The 24,169-nt window shown below is 53.8% G+C and overlaps 1 protein-coding gene across 1 annotated transcript in view; it reads left to right on the top strand.

Moving 5' to 3' along the window:
* The window catches only part of C20H3orf20 (chromosome 20 C3orf20 homolog), a 43,168-nt gene that overhangs the window by 12,912 nt on the left and 6,087 nt on the right, over positions 1–24,169 (top strand). The window contains exons 6-13 of the mRNA XM_027931774.2: positions 6,325–6,477; positions 7,587–7,707; positions 11,956–12,087; positions 14,285–14,408; positions 15,827–16,079; positions 18,545–18,851; positions 20,149–20,256; positions 20,907–21,049. Coding sequence (XP_027787575.2) covers positions 6,325–6,477; positions 7,587–7,707; positions 11,956–12,087; positions 14,285–14,408; positions 15,827–16,079; positions 18,545–18,851; positions 20,149–20,256; positions 20,907–21,049 — 1,341 coding nt within the window. The remainder of the gene's footprint in view (positions 1–6,324; positions 6,478–7,586; positions 7,708–11,955; positions 12,088–14,284; positions 14,409–15,826; positions 16,080–18,544; positions 18,852–20,148; positions 20,257–20,906; positions 21,050–24,169) is intronic.

The raw sequence follows: 24,169 nt of genomic DNA, 5'->3' as shown, positions 1-24,169 counted from the left end.
AGAATATCCTTCCAAAGTACCTTGGGCTTATGTACATTTTTTGGACACATATGCCTTTCCGCAGCACTAAGTCCTGATGAATCCAAATTTAAAAAGTTTAGAGTAAAAAGGGTTATTTTAAGTTTATCTTTGGGGAATATATACCCCTTCCCAATTCCTTCTTTTTGATTTAATAAGTACATTTTAATAGTTTGATGAGCTCTTTCAACTATGCCTTGTCCCTGTGGATTGTATGGGATTCCTGTTATATGAGTAATGCCAAATGTTGAGCAAAATTGTTTAAAAGAGGTAGAAGTATAACCAGGGGCATTATCTGTTTTTAACTGTTTTGGAACACCCACAGTGGCAAAATTTTGTAAGCAATGAGCTATAACATCTTTAGTTTTTTCTCCGGCATGAAGGGAGCCCATCAAAAATCCAGAAGAAGTATCAACTGTAACATGCAAATATTTTAATTTTCCAAATTCTGGCAAGTGTGTGACGTCCATCTGCCAAATATGGTTAGGTATCAATCCTCTAGGATTGACTCCAAGATTAACTTGTGGTAAAAAGGTCACACAATTTTGACATTGTTTTATTATTTGTCTAGCTTGTTCCTTAGTTATTTTAAAACGCTTTTGTAAAGTATTAGCATTGACATGGAACTTTTTATGAAAATTTATAGCTTCTTCTAGTGTAGAGAAAATATGTATGTCATGTGTAGTTTTATCTGTTAAATCATTGCCCAAACTAAGGGCTCCAGGCAATCCTGTATGTGCCCTGATATATCCTATAAAGAATGGATCTTTTCTGTCCCAGATTAGACTTTGTATAGTGGAAAGCAAAGAGAAAACAGTAGAAGAAGGGGAAATCCTACCAGCATCTTCAAGAGATACTATAGCATTAACTACATACTGACTATCAGAAAATAAATTAAATACAGAATCTTTAAACATCAAAAAAGCTTGTAAAACTGCATTAAGCTCTACCTTTTGAGCTGATTGTTTGGGTACTAAAAATGTAAAAGTTTGATCAGGGGTAACTACTGCTGCTGTACCATTATTTGACCCATCAGTGAATATATTTGGAGCATTCATGATAGGTGTTTTTCTTGTCATTTTTGGAAAAATTACAGGATGCAATGACCAAAAAGACAATAAAGGATTAGATGGTAAGTGGTTATCAAATGAAACATTAGATTTGCACATGATTATTGCCCAAGTATTTAACTCATTAGCTAACTCATCAATTTGATTCATAGTATATGGAGTAATAATTTTATTGGGAGAAATTCCAAACACTCCCTTTGCTGCTTTTATTCCTTTGAGTATTAATTGTCCTACAGCCTCAGGATACCTAGTAAGAATAGTGTTAGGAGAATAAGATAAATGTATCCATAATAATGGACCTTCTTGCCAAAATACTCCTGTAGGAATATTTTTTGTTGGTAGTACAATAAATAATAAAGGCAAACTTATATCAATTCTATCCAAATGCATATTTTCCATATATGTTTCAATGATTTTTAATGCCTTTCTTGCTTCAGGCGTTAACATTCGGGGTGAATTTGGATCTGATGGACCTTTTAGGATATCAAATAAAGGTCCCAACTCTCCTGTTGGTATACCTAAATAAGGCCTTATCCAATTTATGTCTCCTAATAACTTTTGAAAGTCATTAAGTGATTTGAGTTGATCTACTCGTATTTGAATTTTTGGTGGACGGACCATGGTTGAGGATAATAGAACTCCTAAATAATTAATTGGAAAATTTAATTGTACTTTATCTATTGCTATCTCTAGATTATAATTTTTTAATAAGTTTGTAAGTGTGGCATAACATTCTAGCAATGTGTTTTTATCTTTGTGTGCTAATAATACATCATCCATATAGTGAAATATTTGTAGTTCAGAATTTTGATTTCTAAGTGGCTGGATTGCTTTGTTAACATAAATTTGACACATAGTTGGGCTGTTAGCCATCCCTTGGGGGAGTACTTTCCATTCATATCTCTGATCAGGACCTTCATGATTCAGTGCAGGGATAGTAAATGCAAAACGTGGACTATCCTCAGGATGAATTGGAATTGAAAAAAAACAATCTTTAATATCTATAGCTAAAACATACCAGGTTTTTGGCAAAGCAGACAATTGAGGAATCCCCGATTGAGCAGGTCCCAGAATAACCATCTCATTATTAATGGCTCTTAAATCTTGCAATAATCTCCATTTACCAGATTTCTTTTTGATGACAAAAATGGGAGTATTATGGGGAGATACAGAAGGTTGTATATGTCCTTCTGCTAATTGTTGTTTGACCAGGTCATGGGCTGCTTGTATCTTTTCTTTAGTCAGGGGCCACTGAGGAACCCACACTGGTCTTTCTGATTTCCAAGTAATTTTTATTGTCTCAGTGGCCCTTTCTGAAAATCCAACCCATGTCTGTCTGTTCCTTGATCTATTTGTATTGGTGCTGCTATACCTTGTTCTTGTTTTTCTAATCTTTTTCCTTTCCTAAAACCTTGTCTAGTCATAATAGTGGGTGCATTTTGGTTGATGTTATTTGTTAATGTCAAACCTAATTGATCTAGGACATCTCGTCCCCATAAATTTACGGGAAGATGATCCAATACATATGGCTGTATAGTTCCTTCACATCCTTCAGGATCCTTCCAATCTAATACCATTGCACTTCTATGGGGATTAGTCGCCACTCCTAGGCCTCGAAGCGTTTGAGTGGCTTGTTGTAATGGCCAATGTTTTGGCCATTCTTGACGAGAGATGATGCTAAGGTCTGCACCTGTATCCAGTAGCCCATTAAATTCATGTCCTTGAATATTTAGTTTTAGCATGGGGCGAGAATCTAAATTTAAAGAAAGCATAGCCCAATCTACACCTGTGGAACCTAATCCCTTGGAACCTCTTTCTACAGTACGACTGGAAAATTTATCATGTAGGCTGGGTATTATTAGTAACTGTGCTATTCTATCTCCTGGTGAAATTACTGATATACCCTTTGGAGAACTGGCTATAATTTTTATTTCACCTTCATAATCGGGATCAATTACCCCAGGACTTATCATAAGTCCTTTTAGAGTAGAAGAGCTGCGTCCCAATAATAAGCCTACTGTTCCTTTGGGAAGAGGTCCTTTCACCCCTGTGGGAATGATTTGAACTCCCATCTCTGGAGTTAGTACTGCTCTGGCGGAGGCGCAGATGTCCAACCCTGCGCTCCCTCTGGTTTGTCTGATGAGGGATCTGATGGACAATGTGTCCTGGGCACTACCCTGATGGGGTTGCTGGGTTCCTCCAGTGCTCCGTATATTTGTGGTTTTGGGCCCCGGAGCATTGGGCCCCCTTGTCCATTTTTTGGCAATGGAGCCTGATGCCTTTCTCCACGATATCGTGGATAAACACCTGGTCCTTGTTCGTTTTTTGATAATGGAGTACCCTCTATGGTGGTTTGAGAACGGCATTCATTAGCCCAATGTCTCCCTCTACGGCATCGTGGGCAAATACCTGGTATTCTACTCCTTGGATACCTAGTTTTGTTAAACCCTCCTCCAATGGGGCAATTCCTTTTAAAATGTCCTGTTTGTTCACAATTGTAGCATGTTCTTGGCCTGGCATCTAAAGCCTGTTTTACTGCAGCTGCCACAATTTGCCCTTGTTCATTAATGTCTCTGGCATCTAAAGCCTGTTTTACTGCAGCTGCCACGACTTGCTCTTGTTCATTAATGTCTCTACATAATTTAATATATGTGTTTAAATCTTCATGTTTCCATGGTCTAATGATATCTCTGCACCAACGATTCGCTTGCTCATAAGCCAGGTGTTTTAGTAATGGCATTGCTTGTTCTGTATTCCCAAAAACTCTGGTAGCTGTTTGAATAAGCCTATCTACAAATTCAGCATAAGGTTCATTAGCTCCTTGTATTACCTTAGATAATTGACCTTGTAAACCTCCATGTCCTTGTAAAGTCTTCCATGCCTTAATTGCATCTGCAGCAATTTGTGCGTATACGCCAGGATCATATGCAATTTGTTGCTGCTGATCCTCATAAGGTCCCTTTCCTAACAACATATCTAGATTTCTCTGAGGATAACCAGCTGCTGCATTTCGCCTAGCCGTCTCCTTGCAAAATTCCTCATTGGCAACCTTCCATAACAGGTATTGTCCTCCATTTAGCACAGCTTTACACATATTAGCCCAATCTGCTGGCGTCATGTTCAAGTTGTTAATGGATTCGACCAAGCTTACAGTGAAGGGTGCTTGAGGACCATAGGTTGTTACAGCCTCTTTTAGCTGCTTCACTGTTTTGAAATTTAAAACTTGGTAAAATCGCTGCCCTCCTGCCTCAAATACAGGGCATGTTAATATTTGAGATCTTGTCTCAGGATCCCAACTATCAACTGCGGGGGTTGGGGACCTCCCAGCATATGGAGGTGGCCTTGTTAGTTGGACACTTACGTCCTCTGGTGATAGAAAGGTGTTAGTAGCGATCTCCTGTTGTAACTTTCCCCCTGATGGCTTTTTCTGTTTTACACTTTCTTTCTCTGTCTGACTAACTTGAGAGGCCTTCTCTTTTACTTGAATCATTATGTCTTCTCCTTCCTCTACCATTGTCTGAACTGAAGGCTTTGGACTAAGCAAACAAGATACGAACGTCCACAATGGCAATGTGCCAACTGGCAGAGTCCCTGGGCTTTTCTTTTCTATTCTTTTTAAATCTTCACCATGATGGTTCCATTGTGATATATTTAACAACTCCTCCTTAAAAAGCCATGGGCTACATTTTTGTATTGTATCAACGTATGCCCTGACTGTTCTTGATTTTACTGAGATGCCTCCTTCCTCTAACAATTTACTTAACACTCTTTCAGTTTGTTTTTTACTAATTTCTGATCCCGTATTTCTACTATAATACAACCCAACAAGATGACGCCAAACAAAACCGAGACAGAATGAAATAAAAAGGGAACAACAAAAAGTCATTATAGCCTTTCTATCCTCCTGACATGTGCATCCGTCCTTTCTCCCTATCTGTTCCTCAGACGTAAATAGTTTTTCCTCAGATGTGAGCGGTTTTTCTTCCGTCTCACTCATCTCCAGGGACAGGCAACTTAAAACAAAAGTGAAACAAAATAACAAAAGAAGAATCTTAAAATGGCTACCCATCCTCTCGCCCTGCCCTCAGGGGCGAGCAGTTCACTTACCCTCAGTCGCTCCCCGTGCGAGCCACCAAATGCCGCAGTCTGGCTGGGCACAATCAGGAGCCACTTGTCAAAAGAAACTAACTTTATTTTTAGAACCACACACGCCAAACAAACAGCATCTCAGGAAAAACCCCTCAGAGCCTCAACTGCCACCACCGGCTTTCCACAAGCCTGTCTCTCCCCCCCACAAGCTTCTCCCCACCTCCCACAATCCTCCTGCTCTTGAGGCCGATTGGCTGGGTCACGTGGGCAGAGCCAAAAAGTCCCCCAATGAGCAGCTCCGTGGTCTGAAAGGGCAGGGAAACAGTCCAATGAGCATCACCGCAGAGGAGCCAATCAGCTAGATGTTGCTGGGGCCGCTGTGAGCCAATCATCAGCCGGCAGCTGGATTGCTGGCAGCTGGAAGTTTGCTGGGGCCCCTTCGGCTGTGGCTCTCAACAATTATTATTATTATTATTATTATTATTTCTATCTGTTACCTTCTTCATTTTTCAGCTGACTGGAATTATTTAGGAGAGTAGATCCCAGTGCCAATCACTGAAGTGTCCAGGGTACCACTTCTGAAACCCCTGCACGCCAGACTGTAGCCACCAACATCGCGTCCTCCCCGGTCAGGACTAAGGCTTCTGGGGGCCTCTTTGGCGGGAAATCGACAGGGAAAATCACTCTTTCTCCTAGATCGGAGGCAGCTTGGCAGAACTAAATGGCTCCAGAGATCAGATCCTGGCTCTGCCACCGATTTCCTTGGGGTGTGACATGGAACAGGTCATTTTCTACAGCGTGGACTCCCCATCAGTAGAATGACCTTGGTCCTTGGTTTCCCGGGACTTGACTGGTGTTAGCACTGAAAGTTCCATGTCCCCCAAACCCGTGAAGCCCAGGAAACTCTTCTGTGTGAGACGGCGACAAGACCATCCACCACAAGGTGGACGGCAAGAAGATTCAGGGAAACTCCCGGGGCCCTGGGTGGTCTCCGGAATCCTGTGGTCGTGCCATATGCAAAGTGCAGACGAGCTCTTGAAGCCAGGGAATGAGGCACCAGGTAGGGGACGTGTAGATTTGCGAGCCTGGGGCCCTGGCGAAGAGAACGGAAGCTTCTGCTCTAGTTGTCCTTGACCCTTCCCGCCAGCTATCCTTCTGGAAACATCGCCATGTGTCAGATCCCGACCTGCTGCCGGGCCAGAACCATCACCTGTCTTTTTAGTGACACACCTAACTTCCCCTTTCTGGCCCTGTTCAGCGCCGAAGGCCACGGCTACGTCCACTATAACGCAAAGTCCTGGTAAGTGGGCGGGGGGGGGGTCCCAGCCCCTTGGGGTAGTGGGGGGCACTGAAGTGGTGACCGAGAGTCCCTCTTAAGGGAGGACAGGTGGTGTTCAGAGGTCCAGGGAGGTATCGAGGCAGGGCCCCGGCTATGTCTGCAGGAACACAGCCATGGGAAGCCTCGCCCTCGTCGGCTGGGTCCCAGGTACAGCCAATGAGAAGGGCTGCTCCCCAAGTCCTCCTCCACCAGGCACCAGATCACTGAGATCTTGATTGTTGGTGACAGTTCTTCTAGAATCCTTCCTTCCTTCCTTCCTTCCTTTTCCTGCATGCTGGGGATTGAACCCAGGGGCCTTCTACCACCAGGCCGTGTTATTTTGAGAAGGGTTTCACCGAGTTGCAGAGGCTGGCCTTGAACTTACGATCCCCCCCTGCCTCAGCCTCCCAAGTTGCTAGGATCTCAGCCGTGCACCACCATGCCTGGCTTCCGGAAGAATCCTTTAGTGGTGAAAAGCATCTTGTATCAGGAACGGGTGAAGGAGAGGCATGCACAGCACTTTTGTGTGTCTCTTAAGAGAAGCACATATTTTTCCCCAGCCAGAGGTTGATGTTTGTGTGACTTTCCATGGGAACTGTTCTTTTTTTGCTGGAAGGAGGGTATTAGGGAGTGAACTCAGGGGCACTCGACCACTGAGCCCCATCCCCAGCCCTATTTTGTATTTTCTTGAGAGACAGGGTCTCACTAGGTTGATCAGTGTCTTGCTTTTGCTGAGGCTGGCCTCCAACTCGCGATCCTCCTGCCTCAGCCTCCCAAGCCGCTGTCATTATAGGCGTGCACCACGCAAGGAACGGTTCTTAAAAGGAATGAGTTATCCCCATATTCTAGGTGTGCCGGTTCCCATTTTGATGCCTGTTATCATACATGTTCAGAGCACAAATTTCATTTTCTCCCTCTTGGGGTTTGGCCTGATGCTGCCAATCCTCCTCAGAATGGCGCTTCCTACAGAACCCCCCCAGAGCCTCAACAGGTGCCAAGGGACCTCAGAACATCCTAGGCAGGGGACATGAAGCTGGCATCAGCCTGGGGCGGGGTCTGGCAGCGGCTTCTCACTCCAGGGTCTCTCCCAGCTCCCCGTACGTCTTGGTCTTCGATGATGAAGGCGGGACCACCAATGACCACAAGGGCTACATCGTCCACAAGTGGAGCTGGACCTCCAAGACGGAAACTCTGCTCTCCCTGGGGTACAAGGTAGGGCTGGGCGGTGGGGGTGGGCGGCAGCCTTCCAAAGCCTCCCCCCAGGAGTCTGTGGTCTCGATGGGAGGTTCCAGGTTGGTGGGCAGTGGTCCCCGTTTGGCTGAAGTGGACTTTTTTCCCAGCTTACCGTCACTCCTGGCTGCTGTGCTAATAATAATAATTGCTTTTGCTGAGGCTGGCCTCCAATGCGCAATCCTCTGACTGGCACTATTCTTCCTACTTAAATTTTACTATGAATATCATTATATTTTTATTGTAAAAATATCCTTTACTTTTTGGGGTGGGGATTGAACTCAGGGGCACTCGACCACTGAGCCCCCTCCCCAGCCCTGTTTTGCATTTTGTGGAGAGACAGGGTCTCACTGAGTTGCTTATCGCCTTGCTAAGTGGCCGAGGCTGGCCTCCAATTTGCGATCCTCCTGCCTCAGCCTCCTGAGCTGCTGGGATGACAGGCGTGTGCCACCGCGCCCAGCTCCTTTACTTTATGAAGCAACAATTACAGTAGCTGGTGGCTTTCTTTCGAAGACCTATTTCGTGACAGTAGTGGAAGTCAGCCATTCTGTGCTGGTCTCCCCAGGTCTTTGTTTTTATAACTTTATTATTAAAAAAAAAAAAAAAAAAAAACAACCCGGGAGTCAAGATAGACGGCGGATGATCATGAACCCATATTTCACTCATTGGATTATCTGGCCAGTCATTCCTCAGAGAGTCATTACGTAGCAAGTGATACTGAATTTGTAATATTAAATGGCTTTAATATATTAACAAAGCCATTATATGTGCTCAGGGCTTTACCAAGGGCAGTTTCTCATCCCTGGTGCTAGTGACACTTGGGGACAGGTCCTTCTTTATTATCCCTGCCTCACGGGATGTTTCGCAGAATACCACCGGGTGCCAGGGGAGAGCCTCTCCCAGTGGGGACAACCAAAGCCATCTCCAGACATTGCCCAATTTGCCTCCAGGGACAAAATCCCCCTAGTTAGGGGTCACCAATCAGGGGCAGGCACCCCAGCCCATGCCGAGTGTCTCCTCACAGTGCCCAGCAGGGACGAGGCCCTCTGCAGTTAGTTGTGTCGTGACCGGGTCCTTGGCTCTGCATTTCACAGTCACCTTTGGGCTTTGACTGAAATGCAGATCCGAGGCTCGGCCTCCAGGAGGCTCTGACTCCGCAGGTCTGTCATGAGGTGGGCACTTTGGTCGCCTTCTCCAGAGTGTGGCCAGTGCCCAGCTGGGTTCCTCCTATTCAGTCTAGGGTGGACTATCACGTGGTCATCACGTTTAAGTCTCCATAGCCTCGTGAAAACCTTGTCTCCACGGAGACCGCAAATGGCTTGAGGGCAGGCAGCCTAAGTCCTAAGTCTTCAAGAGCTCCCAATTGCTTTGCCAGGCACGGGGGCACACGCCTCTGATCCCAGCAGCTTGAGAGGCTGAGGCAGGAGGATGTTGAATTTAAGGCCAGCCTCCGCAGTTTAGCCAGACCCAATCAGAATAAAATACAAAGGCTCTGGGTGCAGCCCAGTGATAGAGCGCCCCCTGGTTTCAACCCTGAATACTACAAGTAGAAAAGAGTTCCCAAGCTTTTTGTGAATGAAAGGAGGGACCCAGGTGCTTAGTATGACGCAGTAGGCGGAGAGAGGAAGAGGTATGGGTGTCAGGCTGGGGACGGTGCATGCTGTCTCGGAGCCTTTGTATTTACCCAGATATTGACCATTTCGGGGGTCCCTGGTTCCTCCCTGAAAACCCCCAGGTCCCCTCTGGGGGAATCATCTAAGTCTTCCTCCCCTCCCCCTCCCCCTCCCTTCCCCCTCCCCCTCCCCTTCCCCCTCCTTCCTCTCCCCCTCCCCCTCCTCCCCTCTCCTCCCCCTTCTCCCCTCCCCCTCCTCCTCCTATTCCTTTTCTTCCTCCTCCTTCTCCTTCCCCTCCCCCTCCTCCTCCCCCTCCTCCTCCCCTCCCCTCCCCCTTCTCCCCTCCCCTCCCCCTCCTCTTCCTTTTCCTCCTCCTCCTTCTCCTTCCCCTCCCCCTCCTCCTCCCCCTCCTCCTCCCCCTCCTCCTCCCCTCCTCCTCCCCTCCTCCTCCCCTCCCCTCCCCCTTCTCCCCTCCCCTCCCCCTCCTCCTCCTCTTCCTTTTCCTCCTCCTCCTCCTCCATCTCCTCCTCCTCCTCCTTCCCCTCCCCCTCCTCCCCTCCCCTCCCCTCCTCCTCCTCTTCCTTTTCCTCCTCCTCCTCCTCCTCCTCCTCCTCCTCCTTCCCCTCCCCCTTCTCCCCTCCCCTCCCCCTCCTCCTCCTCCTCCTTTTGGGGGTACTGGGATTGAGTCCAGTACCAGATTGCCCCTGGAGTCCTTCTGGAGTTCAGGTGACATGGCAGATGTCATATGTGAAATCCCTGGGATCCCATGGTCTCTTCTGAGCCTGCTGCTGTGGTCATGGTGACTGGTGGTGACCTGGGTGACACTCACACAGCAAGCCTTGGCCCCTGTCAGCTCAGCAGGCAGCCGCTCAGCCCTCAGGTCTTCGTGCCAGGAGAGATGGTAGTGTTTGGCCGTGGCCTTGGCCGTGGCCGTGACCCGCCTTCAGGGCCAGGGCTGGGGAACACAGACTCTCCCGCCCTCGTCCCCAGAATCCCCTGCCTCATGTTCACTCTTTGGGGCTCTTCTCCTTCAAGTTCATGGCCGCCCACGGGAGGGTCAGCCTGCGAGAGCCTGGCTCAGCTCCACTGGTTGGTCTTGGTGTTTTGCTCGGGCCACTGAAGCCGGGTGCTCCACACGGGGCCTCAGCCCCAGCCCCTCCTTATTCCATTTTTTCCCTTAGATCTGGGGTCTTGCTGCGCTTTATGGCCTCACTCAATGCCTAGGCTGGCCTTCAACTCGCAATCCTCCTGCCTCAGCCTCCAGCTCACTGGGATTAGAGGTGTGGGCCACCGCGCTCAGCCAGCTGTCGGCTTTGAAAGGACAGGAGTCTCAGGCCAGCTTTTGCATGGGGACCTGGCAGGAGAGGGCCAGGCCACGCATGGACCAGGGGAGAGCTGAGGGATTCCAAGTGTAGGCAGCACTTTTCTTTCTCTTTATAAGAGGCCCTTTCATTCAAAGGACTTAATGGTCTCCAGGCCCAGACTGTGGGGACGGGGAGAGGAGGACAGAGTTATTCATGAAGGGGGGTGAGTGGGGACCGAGAAGCTTCCCAGAGAATCGGGGAACCCAGATGGCTTTAGATGGGTCCGTTTGCCTCCCGATCGTGACCTCGGGTGAGAAATGGGGGGTGATGGGTGAGATATGAGGGGTGCGGCGATCAGTGGGGCGTGGACAGCTGGGCCCCTGACGGAGTCAGAGGAAGGAAATGGAAGGGGCCAAAAGAGAGTGTCCTCGTCCAGAGGAGTCCCGGGTGTGTGCAGGGGAGGGACACTGAAGACGGGCAGGAGCAGGGCCCTCCAGGACCTGGGAAGGGCCCCTGTGGGATGATCACACTCTGCCACTCTCCCAGAGCCCTTGACATCTCTCCTGGACGGGGGACCTGTGTGGCTCACGAGGCCACTGGCACCATTTTTAAGCATCTCGATTGAACCTGAAAGTAGCCTCTCAACTGCTTCATGTTGAAGGGTTTGCGATTCAGAGAGGCAATTCAGAGAGTGGCTTGCTGACTGCAGGCAGCTGGGAGTCCTGGGCTACTGAGTTCCCAGTCAGCTGTGTGTCGTTAGGAGGGTAGCTCGCCCTCTCTGAGCCCCTCTCTGGGGCTGGCCAGAAGCAAGCCCTTGTCTTTGAAAGTGGTGAAAAAGAGCTCCTGTCCCTTCCCACCATCTTTGGCTCCCTCTTGGGGTAAAGAATGGCACTTAGTGACTCTAGGGGGATGGGGGAGCAGCCATGGCTCAGCCCCCCTGGGTTCCTCGTCTGCCCACCCACCTGGGGGGGTGGCTTTCTGGCTCTACCCGTCGTGTCACCTTCTGATTGCTGCAGGACAAGACTCACAGTCCGACCTGGTGTCTGGGTACTGAGTAGCCCAGCTGCCCGTCCAGGGACAGAGGGCTACCTTCTGATCCCAGCTGTCCCAGGCCAACCTGGCTGGACTCCAGCTGGTCACCCTGGGGCTGGGGGCCTCAGCTGCTGGACTTCCCCCGCCTCCTGCTGGATCCGCCCAAGCTCCAGGAAGGTCTCAGAGCCTTCAGCTGAGCCCAGAGGGACCCTGGGCCTCAGGACGGGGTGCGAGGGACAGCGCAGGCCGGGACCTCTGAGCGCCACCCTCCTCGTCTGCAGGTGAACGAGCAGATGAAGCTGACGATGCTGGGGCAGGACTCCGTCGTGGTCACCTTCACCTCCCTGAACGAGACGGTGACGCTCACTGTGTCGGCCAGAACCTGTCCCCACAGGACCACGCCAGAGAAACGGGTAAGGCAGAGCCACGCGAGGAGCCCCGACCCCGGGGCCTGTCGCCGTGACCTGCCACTTCCCGTCCCAGGGTCTTGGCTCCCACTGCCCACCACTCTCCCCGGCAAGGTCCTGTGTGTCACTCTACTATCACTCACCGCTTAACCTTAGTACCACCTTCTTGTCCTTAGTGGACTTTTGGTATCAGGTGTCTGTCACTTGTCAGTGGCAGAATCCAACGTGGATGGGCTTAACCATGACAGAAGAACGTGTCGGCTCAGGGAACTTGAGAAGTCTGCTGATGGGCGGCTTCAGGCACGGCTGGATCCAGGCCCTCCCGAGAGTCCATGAGGCGTTCCCCTCCCTTGGTTCTGCTTTCGTCTGGGTCAGATCTAGTCTCATAGTTTCTCTCCTAATGGCCAGAAGCAACTCTGAGCTCTTATCCTACCCGCAGTGGCATCCCAAGTGCTCCAGCGGAAGTGCCAACGTCATGCCCAGTGACCGTGAGGCCCTGGTTCAGTCCCAGGACCTCAGAGAGCGAGAAGGAGGAGAGTAAGCAACAGCATCACTGTTCAGCAGCTCTGATGGCTGCCCGTGACTGAAGTGTCCCCCGTGTGCTGCCCCAGCGGGCCACACTTGAGTGTCATACTATCCTCAGGGTCAGGGTGTGACATCAGCTTCACATGAACCACTGGGGTGAGAGACGAGGCAGAATGTTTTCCCAAAGGCAAATCAGGGTGCTTTGACCAGGAGGAGGAGAAGGGACGCTGGACAAAATACGAGGACCCTCTGCCACTTGGGCCCCTCCAGATCCAGTCTGTGTCTCCTTCTCAGCAACCCCTCCCCCCAGCAGTGACAGCTCCAACATGGCATCCTTCATTGTCACCTCCACCAGACTGGGGAGTCCCTGGGGTTCCCAGGGGCTCTTAACACTGAGCCCCGTCCCCAGCCCTTTTTCTGTTTTATTCAGAGACAGGGTCTCCCTGAGTTGCTGAGGCTGGCCTCCAACTCTCGATCCTCCTGCCTCAGCCTCCCACTCCCACACTGTTAAATGAGGAACATAGAAAGCGTTGGTCCTGCCCACCAGGAGCCGGCCAAGTATAGGGACAAAGGAAGCCAAAAACGAACAAGACGCCAGGCAGACAGGAGTGGATGGATGTGGAGGTTTAGCTGAGAGCAGTTGCCGTTGGCTGAGGAAATCAGGAGGGCTGCTGGGAGAAGACATCAGGCCCAGCCGGGCCTCAGTCTGGAAGCTGCAGCTGCTTGGAGCTGCCCCCGATGTCCAGAGCAAGTCTGGGGTTGGCTTCCCTGGGAAACAGCCCCTGGAATGGAGATAGGTGTGCAGGAGTTCATCTGGGACTCCTGGGAGTTGGCCGCAGTGACCCTGCAGAATCGAGGCAAAAGGCCTGGGCCTTTGTGCCCCCCAGTGACCAGTCAGTCTCTGTAACCTTGGTCGATGACAAGTTCTCATCTGGGACCTGGTGGCAGCCAGTATTCTCCCACCGCACAGGACAACAGGCAGCAAAAGTGCCACACTTCACGGACAGCATTTACTGAGCTCCTTCTGTGTGATAGGCACCGAGACCCAGAGACCATCACTGTAACAAACCCCCTGAGATAATCAACTTATAAAGAAGAAAGGTTATTTTTTGCTCACAGTGTTGGAAGTTCCGGTTCATGATGCTCTGTTGATGGGGGCCTGTGGCAAGGCAGTGTGCCCTGGCAGGGGCATGTGGTGGGACAGAACCACTGAACTCATGGCCAGGAAGGAAAAGAAAAAGAGGAAAGGGCTGGAGTCCCTCAGACCACCTCAACAAGGGCCCGCCCCCAATGACCTAAAGTCCTCCCGCTAAGCCCCACCTCTTAAAGGCTCCACTCCACGCTAAGAGCCACACTTTTATGACATGGGCCTTTAGGGGACAGTCAGCCTCAACTACTTAGCAGTTAGAAGCTCGCAGGGTCTGGGGGAGACGGGCTGCAACACCCCTCGTGTCTTCACAAAGGGCAGACATCTGCCCTGTGGCTGCGTGGAGAGCATGTCGGGAGTCCAGGCCCAGGACAGCGAGGCCCAGGGGAATCGGGGGAAGCCCTTCAGGGTGGGGAGGTCTGCTCAGGTCTGGGCCGAGGCGCAGGAGGTCACGGGAGGGAGAGGGCGAGAGGGGTGCTGCAGGCGGAGGGGGACAGGTGGCCACGACCCCTGCCCTTCGCCTCCCTGCAGCCGCCCCGCAGGATCGGGGGCTCGGACGACAAGGTGTCAAAGCTGACCCGGGCCCTGGTGGAGATCCAGAGGAGGTTCCAGAAGACGGTGACCCAGTTCATGAACTCCATCCTGCTGGCTGCAGGTGAGGGCAGCGGGCGGCCACCGGGTGGGGACTGAGCTCCTCACCGCCCCCTCCTATGTGGGGACCTGGGCAGCAGGGGTCAGGCCCCGTTTGGGTGTGACCCTGGGTTCCAGCTGTGATGGGTATCTGCCCGAGATCGGTGGACGTGGCCTGTGTCTCCAACGTCTCCACGTCAGTGTCTTATTCCCAGGCCCCTCGTCATCGTTCCGTGTCCCTCTGGTCCCCACGTACACACCTGTGTCCCCCCTTCAGCTTGGTGACCCATCTTAACCCGTCATCTGTCTGCAGCTCCTGTTCCCCTCTCCTTGTGGGAAGGTCTCAACAGAAGAGAGAAAGATGTCCCCTCCCCAGCTGTCCCTGTTAGGCCCAAGGGCACCCTTCCAAACCTCAGCTGTCCCCTCCTGCCGGGGGGCCCGGAAACTGGGGACGCTGAGCCCTGCTCCATGTCACCCCTGACCGGGCATGGAGGGGCCTCTCCAGGGACTTTCTCTTTGTCTCCAGAGACCTAGTCCGTTTGTCCTGAGGGGCAGTCTGCCTTGCCCCCCCCCCCCAGCAGAATGCGACCCACCCTCCTTGGGGCTCTGGGGCTCTTCACACCTGCTATGGTTCCCTTCCGGTCACCCCAGGGGTCCTCAGAGGGAGGGAGCCCTGTCCTGGGTCATCTGTCTATTCCGAGTCCACTCATTCACTAAGTCCTTGGGTAAGGGAATGGAGAAACAGAGGCCCTTGGCCTCCGAATTTTCCAATCTAGTAGGGAAAGCAAGACGAGGATATAAAGTATACCGTCCTGTTGTGTGCCTGGACACACAGGTCACAAGGAATCTCACCATGAGGTACAACTGTCATGTACCAAGTACAGTGTAAAAGAACAAGCCGTGGCCCACACCTGTAATCTCAGTGACTCGGGAGGCTGAAGCAGGAGGCTCGCAAGTTCCAAGCCAGCCTCAGCAACTCATGGAGGCCCTGAGCAACTCAGCGAGACCCTGTCTCTAAATAAAATGCCAACAAAGGGCTGGGGATGGGGCTCAGAGGTTAAGTGCCCCTGAGTTCAATCCCCTATTCCAAAAAAAAAAAAAAAAAGAACATTCAAAGAAAGTAGATGGACTTCTATCTTGAGGCACAGGGAACAGCATTCTCAGAGCCTGGAACAGCATGATCCAGGAACTGACTGTGGACCCAAGCTCTGTGTTGGCTGCTGGGGCCAACCCAGGCCCCTTGGGGAAAGTGGGGGGAAGGAGGGAGAGGCAGCCATTCTTAGGCTGATCGCTGGCTGGGCTTCGGTTGGGGCCCGAGAATCTCTAGACGTGGACAAGCAGGGGCGGGGTGAGCAGAAGGGCGTTCCACTGGGTGGGGCCAGGAGCAGGGACCAAGGTGGCCCATCTGTGATGAAACGTGACAGCAGCATCTCTTATTACCAGGTCTGTTCACCATCGAGTACCCCGCCAAGAGGGAGGACTCCGACATCGGCCGGGTGAGGCTGAAGTCCGGGTCTCACCTGGAAAAGGCCTTCAAGTCCAGTTCCCACATGGCCGACATCCTCTCCCGCTCCCAGTCGGCCCGGCCAGATTCCCTTGTCGAAGAGTCTATAAAGGAGGATGCAGAGTCTATTTCCATGAGCCCCTCCCGGAAGAAGGGCACCAGAGTCCACGCCAGGGCCTCCATCACGTCCAGGTGGGCTGACCCTTCCCCTGAGGCGTCTGGGACGGGCAGGGAGGACATGATGGGAGCTAAGTGCTGCGTCCTTCCCTCCTGGAGCTGAACCCCAGGCTGGGAGAGGGCAGGAGCTGACCTGGGCGCGGTGCACAGTTCTCCTGCCCGGGCCAGAGCCCAGGGAGAGCGGCTAGGGGAAGAGAGATCTAGAAAGTGCTGGACGCCTGTCATCCCAACGGCTCAGGAGGCTGAGGCAGGAGGATCATGAGTCAAAGCCAGCCTCCGCAACTCAGCAAGGCCCTAAGCAGCTCAGCAAGACCCTGTCTCTGAATTAAAAGACAACAAGGGCTGGGGAGGGGGCTCAGGGGTTGAGTGTCCCTGGGTCAAACCTCAAGTTACCACCCCCACCCCCCTAACAAAAGAAGAACCACAAACATGGTCCCAGACCTGGCATCTAGATCCTTCCATATACGAGAGAGCTTCGAGGCCTGGGTCCACTCTACACCTCCTTCCCTGGCCTCTTTATTCCTAGAACTTTTGGTGTGTCCTTTGCTCCATCTGCTTCTCTTACACCAAGAGGCTGAGTCTCAGGTCTTGGTCTTTAGACGTTCCCATGAGCACTTCCCAGGGGCCTTTTCTGCCCCAAAAGACTCAGTGAAAGGCCCGTCTTGACACCTCGGTCTCAAGGGTCTCGCTGAGCTGCTTAGGGCCTCGCTGAGTTTTGGAGGCTGGCCTTGACTCATGATCCTCCTGCCTCAGCCTCCTGAGCCGTTGGGATGATGACAGGCGTGTGCCCCTGTGCCCACCTGGCAGAAACCAGATTATTTTAAATAGTTTTTTAGTTGTCAATGGACCTTTATTTTATTTATTTTTGTGTGGTGCTGAGGATGGAACCCAGGGCCTCACACATGCCAGGCAAGCGCTCTACCTCTGAGCCACCACCCCTGCCCTATGGGACCCGCAGGCTGGGCCAGGAACATGGACTGTCCTGCCCACAGATCCCCCAACCTGGGGGCTGTCGGTGGCAGAGGAGGAAGTCAAAATGTCACAGTGTCCTCTTTCCAGTATTTAGCAGTTTACTTGCCTGATGGTTGTTAGGATTTTTTTTTTTTAAATTCCATTCCAGAGCTCTGATAAATGGGGGTCGACAGGGTTTTTTGCTGAATTAATTTCGGTCTCATGAGGGTCTGGGTGGCTCTACTCACCCTCTTCCTAAAATTTCAAAAACAGCTTCTGCACCTCTTAGCTGATGTGCTCGGGTGTCAGCTGCCCCCGTCCACGTCTGGCTGGACGTCAAGTGGCTCTTATCCATTTAGCGGCCTTCACAGAGCAGAGCAATGAGCCACCACGTGTGGGGGCACTTCAGGATGCCCCCCATCTCCTATTCGTCTTTTGCTTTGAGTGTCTTTTACTTGCTCCACAGGATTTTGGGGGGGTTATTTCCATTTCCCTGTCGGGGAGTTGGACTGAGCAGCCCTTCCCTGTGAGGACGCCCGGATTTTGGAGTCCCACTTATAAAAGGTGTCCCCACTGCGGAATCAGAGACAAGTCCTCCTACCTCTCTACCTCTCCCAGGGTCACTCCGTAGCTGAACTCTCTTGGGTTTAAAGCCTTGATCCTTTGGGACTCATCCTGGTGGAAGATGGGAAGGTCCCTAAACATGAGATAGGCTTTTACATTTTATCTATTTGGGGATTTCTTGAATGATTGGGCGCTGGGGATGGAACCCGGGGTCTCCCCCATGCTCAGCAGCCACCTCGCGACCACCCAGGCATGGTGGGAACTTTGGCTTTTACTCTGTAAAAAGAAAGAAAGTCCCCTGTAGGGTTTCAGAGAGTAGAGGCACCATGCGACTTGGGGTTTAACAGGGCACACTGAATGGAGGATGGAGTGCAGAGAGGCCCCGGGGGAAAGCACACGCCCCTCTAAGAGGGACTTGAGCAAGGAGGACGCTTGATCCAGCGCAGTGGAGCACGCTGTCATCCAGAGACTCTAGAGGCTGAGGCAGGAGGATCGCAAGTTTGGAGGCCAGGCTGGGCAACTCAGTGAGGCCCTGTCTCAAAGTAAAATTCCAAGGCCTGGGGACGTGGCTCAGTGATAGGGCCCTTGCCTACCATGGTGCGGTCCTGGGTTCCACCCCCGGTACCCCAAACCAAACAAAAAGGAGGCTGAGACCATTGACGTCAGTGGAGGTCAGGGAAAGAGGCCAGCTCAGGGTCTGTCTTGACTGCCAAGGGGACGGGCCTGCAGAGCCCGCAGCCGGCCTTGGGGTGTGGGAGAGAGTCACCCACCTCGTTGGTCCCCAGGAAAGGGAGGCGCAGGGAGACGGGGGGCCTCTGAGGCCGAGCACAGCTGGCTGGTGAGGCCAGAGTGGACCCCGCCCGCAGCCCAGCCCCCACAGCGGGCCCTTGTTCATGGGCAGCTCAGCTGGGGCAGGGGCGTGCCAGCGGCCCCCTGAGGACCCCTCTGCCATGCTCCTGCCGCAGGGGGAAGATGGCCAAAGAGGTGCACAGCCCCACGCGGTGGGCGGCCTCGCCCTCCGACTGCCCCCTGATGCTGCGGAAGCTGCTGCGCAGAGAGGACATCCGGGCCGGCTGCAGGTGCATGGTGAAGGCCCCCCTGGTGTCCGACGTGGAGCTGGAGCGCTTCCTGTCGGCACCCCGCGACCCCAGCCAAGTGCTGGTGTTCGGGATCGTCTCCAGCCAGAGCCCGGGCAGCACGGCGCAGCTGCAGTGGGTGCTGGACACCCTGTACGACCACGAGCAGCGGGGCCGCGCCTCGCCCTGCATCCAGGTTGGTTTGGGCCCAGCGAGGAGACCCCAGAGGCCAGAGGAAGCCCCCGCAGTGCTAGGACCCGCTGAACCTCCGGCGCAGAGGCCACACCCCTTCTCTTCCTCAGGGCCTTTGCACGTCCCTCCCTCTGCCCTCTGTTCCACTGTGGCTAGGACTCTGCCAGGCCCGAGGTACCTGCTGTCCACTCAGACACAAGCCAGGCCCTGCAGACGCTTCTGGCAGCCCCAGCAGGCCCCATGAGGGCCGTGACAGGAGAGCTATCAGTGCCCAGGGCCCTGAACCAGTCACCTCCTGGATTCCAGCAAGTGCCTCCCAGGATGTGTGGGATTTGGGCAAGAGGGTTGGGTTTTGGCTCAGGTGTAAACTGCTGTCCAAGTCTGAATTCATTGACGATGAAGCCTAAAGGGGACTTTAAGGAGCCATACAGAGGGTCTCACTCCTGTCATCCCAGCAGTGGCTCAGGAGGCCGAGGCAGGAGGATCACAAGTTGGAGGCCAGCCTCAGCAATTTAGCAAAGCCCTGTCTTGAAATAAAAATGAAGGACCTGGGGTGTGGCTCTGAGGTAGAGATTCCCGGGGTTCAATCCCGAGTATCCTCTCCCCACAAATTTTTTTTTTAATATTTATTTTTTAGTTGTAGTTGGACACAATGTCTTTATTCATTTTTTTATTTTTATGTGGTGCTGAGGATCGAACCCAGCGCCTCACATGTGCTAAGAGGGCGTTCTACCTCTTGAGCCACATCCCCAGCCCCCCAGCCCCCTTTTTTACATTTTCTTTAGAGAGAGGATCTCACCAAGTTGTCTCAGGCTTTGCTAAGTTTCAAGGCTGGCCTCCAACTTTCAATCCTCCTGCCTCAGCCTCCCAAACTGCTGGGATTACAGGCACGTGCTACGGCCCTGGCTCAGGGACTATTCATTGAGACCCTGCTCTGTGCCCATCCAGGGACCTGGCCCTACCTAGAGCTCTGGGTTCAGTTCAGGTGCTGGGGCGGGACTGGACCACCGGAAGGAGTGGGGGAGGGACAGCCCTGGGGGACAGGTGGGGACATCCTTGGTGCCATGGAGTGTGGACTCATCAGCCTGGATGCAGGGCCACCAGGGGCACAGTGCCCCTCTCAGGGCTCTGCAGGGCCACTCAGGAGGGCCAGGCTAGGGAGGGCCAGGCCAGTGGGCAGCTATCCCAGTGCTGACCTGTAGAGGGCGCCACGCAGACCCAGGGGCCTCCTCGGGGCCAGAAGGGGTGACCCCGGTGCATCCCGTTGGCATGGGGTGACTGTGAAGCCTGTCTCTCTGCAGTGTCGCCACGACCCCTACCGCCTGCTGCGTTACGACCTGCACGGTCCCCTGCAGAAGAGCCCGGCCCTGCTGGCGAAGAGGTTCGCTGTGGTCCCGGGCATGATCCTGGTGAGCGGGGCCTGGGGAGGGACGGCCAGCTCCCTGCCCTCCACTCTGGGTCTTCCCTGGGGATCAGAGAGCAGGACTGACCTGTGTCACCAGGCACACAGAGCCGGGCGGGGCCCTAGGCTGATCCCCCGTGTCCCCCACCCCAAGAGACCAAGGGATGGGTGGCCCTTCACCCAGGGAATCCACTTCTCTTCCTCTGTTTCCACATCACTTGATGCCACGAACAGTGCGTCATTGCAACTCAGAAAGCGCCCCTGAGAGACTCCCCCGTGTCACCCTGACTGCTCGTCTGCATCTCCTGCCACCCGCTGGGTCCTGTGCCACCTCCCCCGGGTGTCTGGGTCTCGCGGTCTCTTTACTTCGGGGTCCTGCCTTTCTGGTTAACCGCAAAAGGGACCCCATTCTATGGGATGAGCGATAAGCCACATCCCAGTAAGTGGGTTAGCAGCAGAGGGGACAAATGGCCCTGGGCAGGTGAGTGGACCTCGGATCAGAAGACCCCGTCCTGGCCCCAGGGACCTGGGAGGGTCCAGCAGCATTTGAGCAGCTTGGCCCAGCAGAGGCTAAAGGCCAAGCAAGGGGGAGGCCAAGGCCAGGCTCAGGCCACCTCCCAGGCAGGTGGCTGAGGCCACGTCCTCTACTGCCCACAGATGTTTGCTGGGGGGAAGCTCCTCTTCGGAGGCCGCGTTTTGAACGGCTACGGCTTCAGCAAGGAGAACCTGCTCAAACAGATCTTCCGGGCCCGGCAGGACTGCAAGATGGGCTACTTCCTGCCGGACAACTACAAGTTCAGGTACAGGGGACCCAGGCCAGGGGGAGGGGCCTGGGGAGGGGGAGGGGCCGCCAAAGGGGTGAAGTGGGGAGGGCAGAGATGGGGAGTGTGGCCTGCGCTTGGGGTCCACCTGGCAGAACCTGCCATCTGAGGCTTGGCAGGGGACAGGAGAGGAGCGAGCAGACGGCCAGGTGGCCAGGTGAGACAGGGCACGTGGTCAGTTTCTTTGAGATGCAGGTTGGCAAGAGGGTTGTCTTGGAGATGAGGGATTCGGGCCAGATGCATAGTCCCCGTGTCTGTTGCGGAGATCCTGAGGATGGGGCTCGTCCGGCAGGACCCCCAGCTGCAGCCCCGCCTCCTGTCCCACCTGCCTCACCCCATTTTGACTCACCCCAAGGCACCTTATGTGCCACGGGGAACAGCATTCTCAGAGACTGGAACAGCATGTGCCAAATGTTTAGTTGTCGGTGGTGACTTTTGCCGTAGAGCAGAGACCCCATTCCGACCAGGCCTGGGAGCCGCAGCTGATCCCCCAGGAACCCCCAGACAGGTCCATCTTGAGACCTGAGTCTCAAGGGTCTCGCTGAGTTGCTTAGGGCCTCGCTAAGTTGCTGAGGCTGGCCTTGGGCTCACGATCCTCCTGCCTCAGCCTCCATTTGGCACCTGTAGCCCTGCTGCTGCTTGGTTTGCCGAGTGGACACGGGTCATGCGTAGAGCAGGCTCAGGTCCTTGCAGAGGGCAGCCTGGCTCAAGTGTGGCCCCAGGCTCCTGAGCTCAGGCTTGCAACCAGGTGATGCCACCTGATCGAGCACCTGCCGGGCCTGGGTCTGCTGAGGTGACCTCTGGTCATTTCTTGGCTCACGGAGCACACAGCCTTGTCCTGCAGGGTTTTGACTTGATGCCACCTTCACCCCAAGGAAATGAGCTGCCTGACCCTGAGGAGGCTGCGGGGATCCCATCCCGGGAGGAACCGTGGCGGTCACACAGTGACCCCGCCATCTGGGCATGCTCGGTAGTGACCCCGCCATCTGGGCATGCTCAGTAGTGACCCCGCCATCTGGGCATGCTCAGTAGTGACCCCGCCATCTGGGCATGCTCAGTAGTGACCCCGCCATCTGGGCATGCTCAGTAGTGACCCCGCCATCTGGGCATGCTCGGTAGTGACCCCGCCATCTGGGCATGCTCGGTAGTGACCCCGCCATCTGGGCATGCTCAGTAGAGGAGGCAAGATGAGGAAGCGCCTGTGGACATGAGGAGGGCAGAGGCTGAAGGGGCAGGGAGAAGAGCGACTGAGTCCCTGTCACCCAAGACAAGGAAGGAGAGGACTCAGAGGTCCTTGGAGACCAGTTGTGGGGAATCACAGGGAGAAGGGAAGACGAGGCTCAGAGTGTTCTAGAATGTTCCAGAGGCAGAGAGGGGAGTGAGGGAGGGGAAGGCCCAGGCCCAAGACAAGCCAGGGCTCCTCTCAGATGCCAGCCACGGGCAAAGCCGTGTTCAGAGACGCTCAGAAGAAGACCACGTGGCCACGAGGAGCGGGCACCTTAGTCTGTGTGGATACTATAACAAAATTCCCGTACAGCGGGAGGCTTATAAACAACAAAAGTTTCTCAGGTTTAAAGGCCAAGTCCAAAAACAAGGCACCTGCTGACTTGGTGTCTCATGGGGGCCGGCTCCTCACAGGTGGCCCTTTCCTCCCGTGTCCTTCCATGGTAGAAGGTACAAAGCAGCCCCGTACCTTCACCCCGTGGACCTCTTTCAAGGGTACCACTCCCATTCATGATACCTGACCTGCACAGGTATCACAGGCCCCGCCTCCTGGTGCCATCACCTTGGCCGTGACAGTTTCAACGTGTGAACTTGTGGACGGGGACACAGATATCAGACTGCGGCAGGGGGGGTGCCAGGAAACACTTATCAAGAGACATGGCTCAATCTGGGTTCCGCTGTTAATAGGAAAGGGCCGCGGGGTCTCAAGTGGGTCGGGGGCAGTGGGACAGAGCTGTGTGGCATTGTCACGTGTCAGGTTGTGGGCATGACCCAGTCAGCCTTTCCTGAGAGCTGCCTCTGTCAGGGATGAGGTCACTGTTAAGTAGTCATCATGGTCTCCTCATCTGTGGGGAGTCCAGGGCTTCAGACAGGACTGGCCGGTGAGCTTACGACAGTTTTCGATAACTTTTTTGAGGAATTCTGGGCAAAGAATCAGAAAACTAGACAAACCAAACAGAGACCCAGAGATGGTCAAGGTTCTTAAGAGAGGAAAGAGGCAGAGTCTTGCGAGTGTGTACAGGAGGACTCACCTGATTCTAGAACGGCCTCTGAGGTGCGTAGAGAAACAGAGAAGGACGTCTTTATAAGGAGACGTTGCCCTATGACACCGGGACCTGTGGCCTCTCTCTGAAGCTTTGTGGTATTGATCTCTCACAGTCCTGGAGCTGACGGGGCTGGGCTAGGCAGGGGATCTGCTGTGCAGTTTCATCCAGAAGCTGGGGGGCTGCATCACCCCCAGGCCTTGCTCGCTCAGGGGCCTGGGGGTCCCTTTGGGCTTCTGTCCTTACATTGCCTCCCCGGGCGGCCTGGGCTTCCTCACAACATGGCGGCTGGGTTCCCAGCAGGAGGGACGCCGTCTCCCCTTTGACGACTTGGCCTCTTAAGTCTTATGGCCTCACACGTCCCACCGCACGGAGTCCCTGGGGCCAGCCCACAGTCGAGGCAGGGGAACTAGATCCTACCTGTCGATGGGGGAAACCGTGTCAAAGGTTTAGACAGGTTTTCAAGGCGTCCCACCTTCTGCTGATCCCCGCCAGCTGGGTGACTAGGTTGGTACTGCCTGACGTGCCTGAATTGTCTGGGTTCCGGAGACACTGGGTGAGATGGCACAGTGTCCTTACGAACAGGATGGGTCACTGTGGTTCAGGCAGGAACTCAGACGGCCATGTCCAGTGAGGTGCTTGGTGGCCGCGGGCAGGGCGGGCTGCGTTCCCCTGGGCTTGGCTGCGCCCCTCCGAGCAGGCAGCCTGTGTGCAGAGCTTGGTGACCCTCACTGAGGGGTGGCGGCTTCTGGGGGAGGCACGGCTGAATCAAGGTTTCCCCTGGGCTCAGCTGCTAAGTGTGGCCTGAGAGGAAGAGCAAATGTCCACCTTC

Source organism: Marmota flaviventris, chromosome 20 (assembly GCF_047511675.1).
Source record: "Marmota flaviventris isolate mMarFla1 chromosome 20, mMarFla1.hap1, whole genome shotgun sequence".
NCBI classification, from domain to species: domain Eukaryota; kingdom Metazoa; phylum Chordata; class Mammalia; order Rodentia; family Sciuridae; genus Marmota; species Marmota flaviventris.
This window is presented reverse-complemented; position numbering and strand designations above follow the sequence as displayed.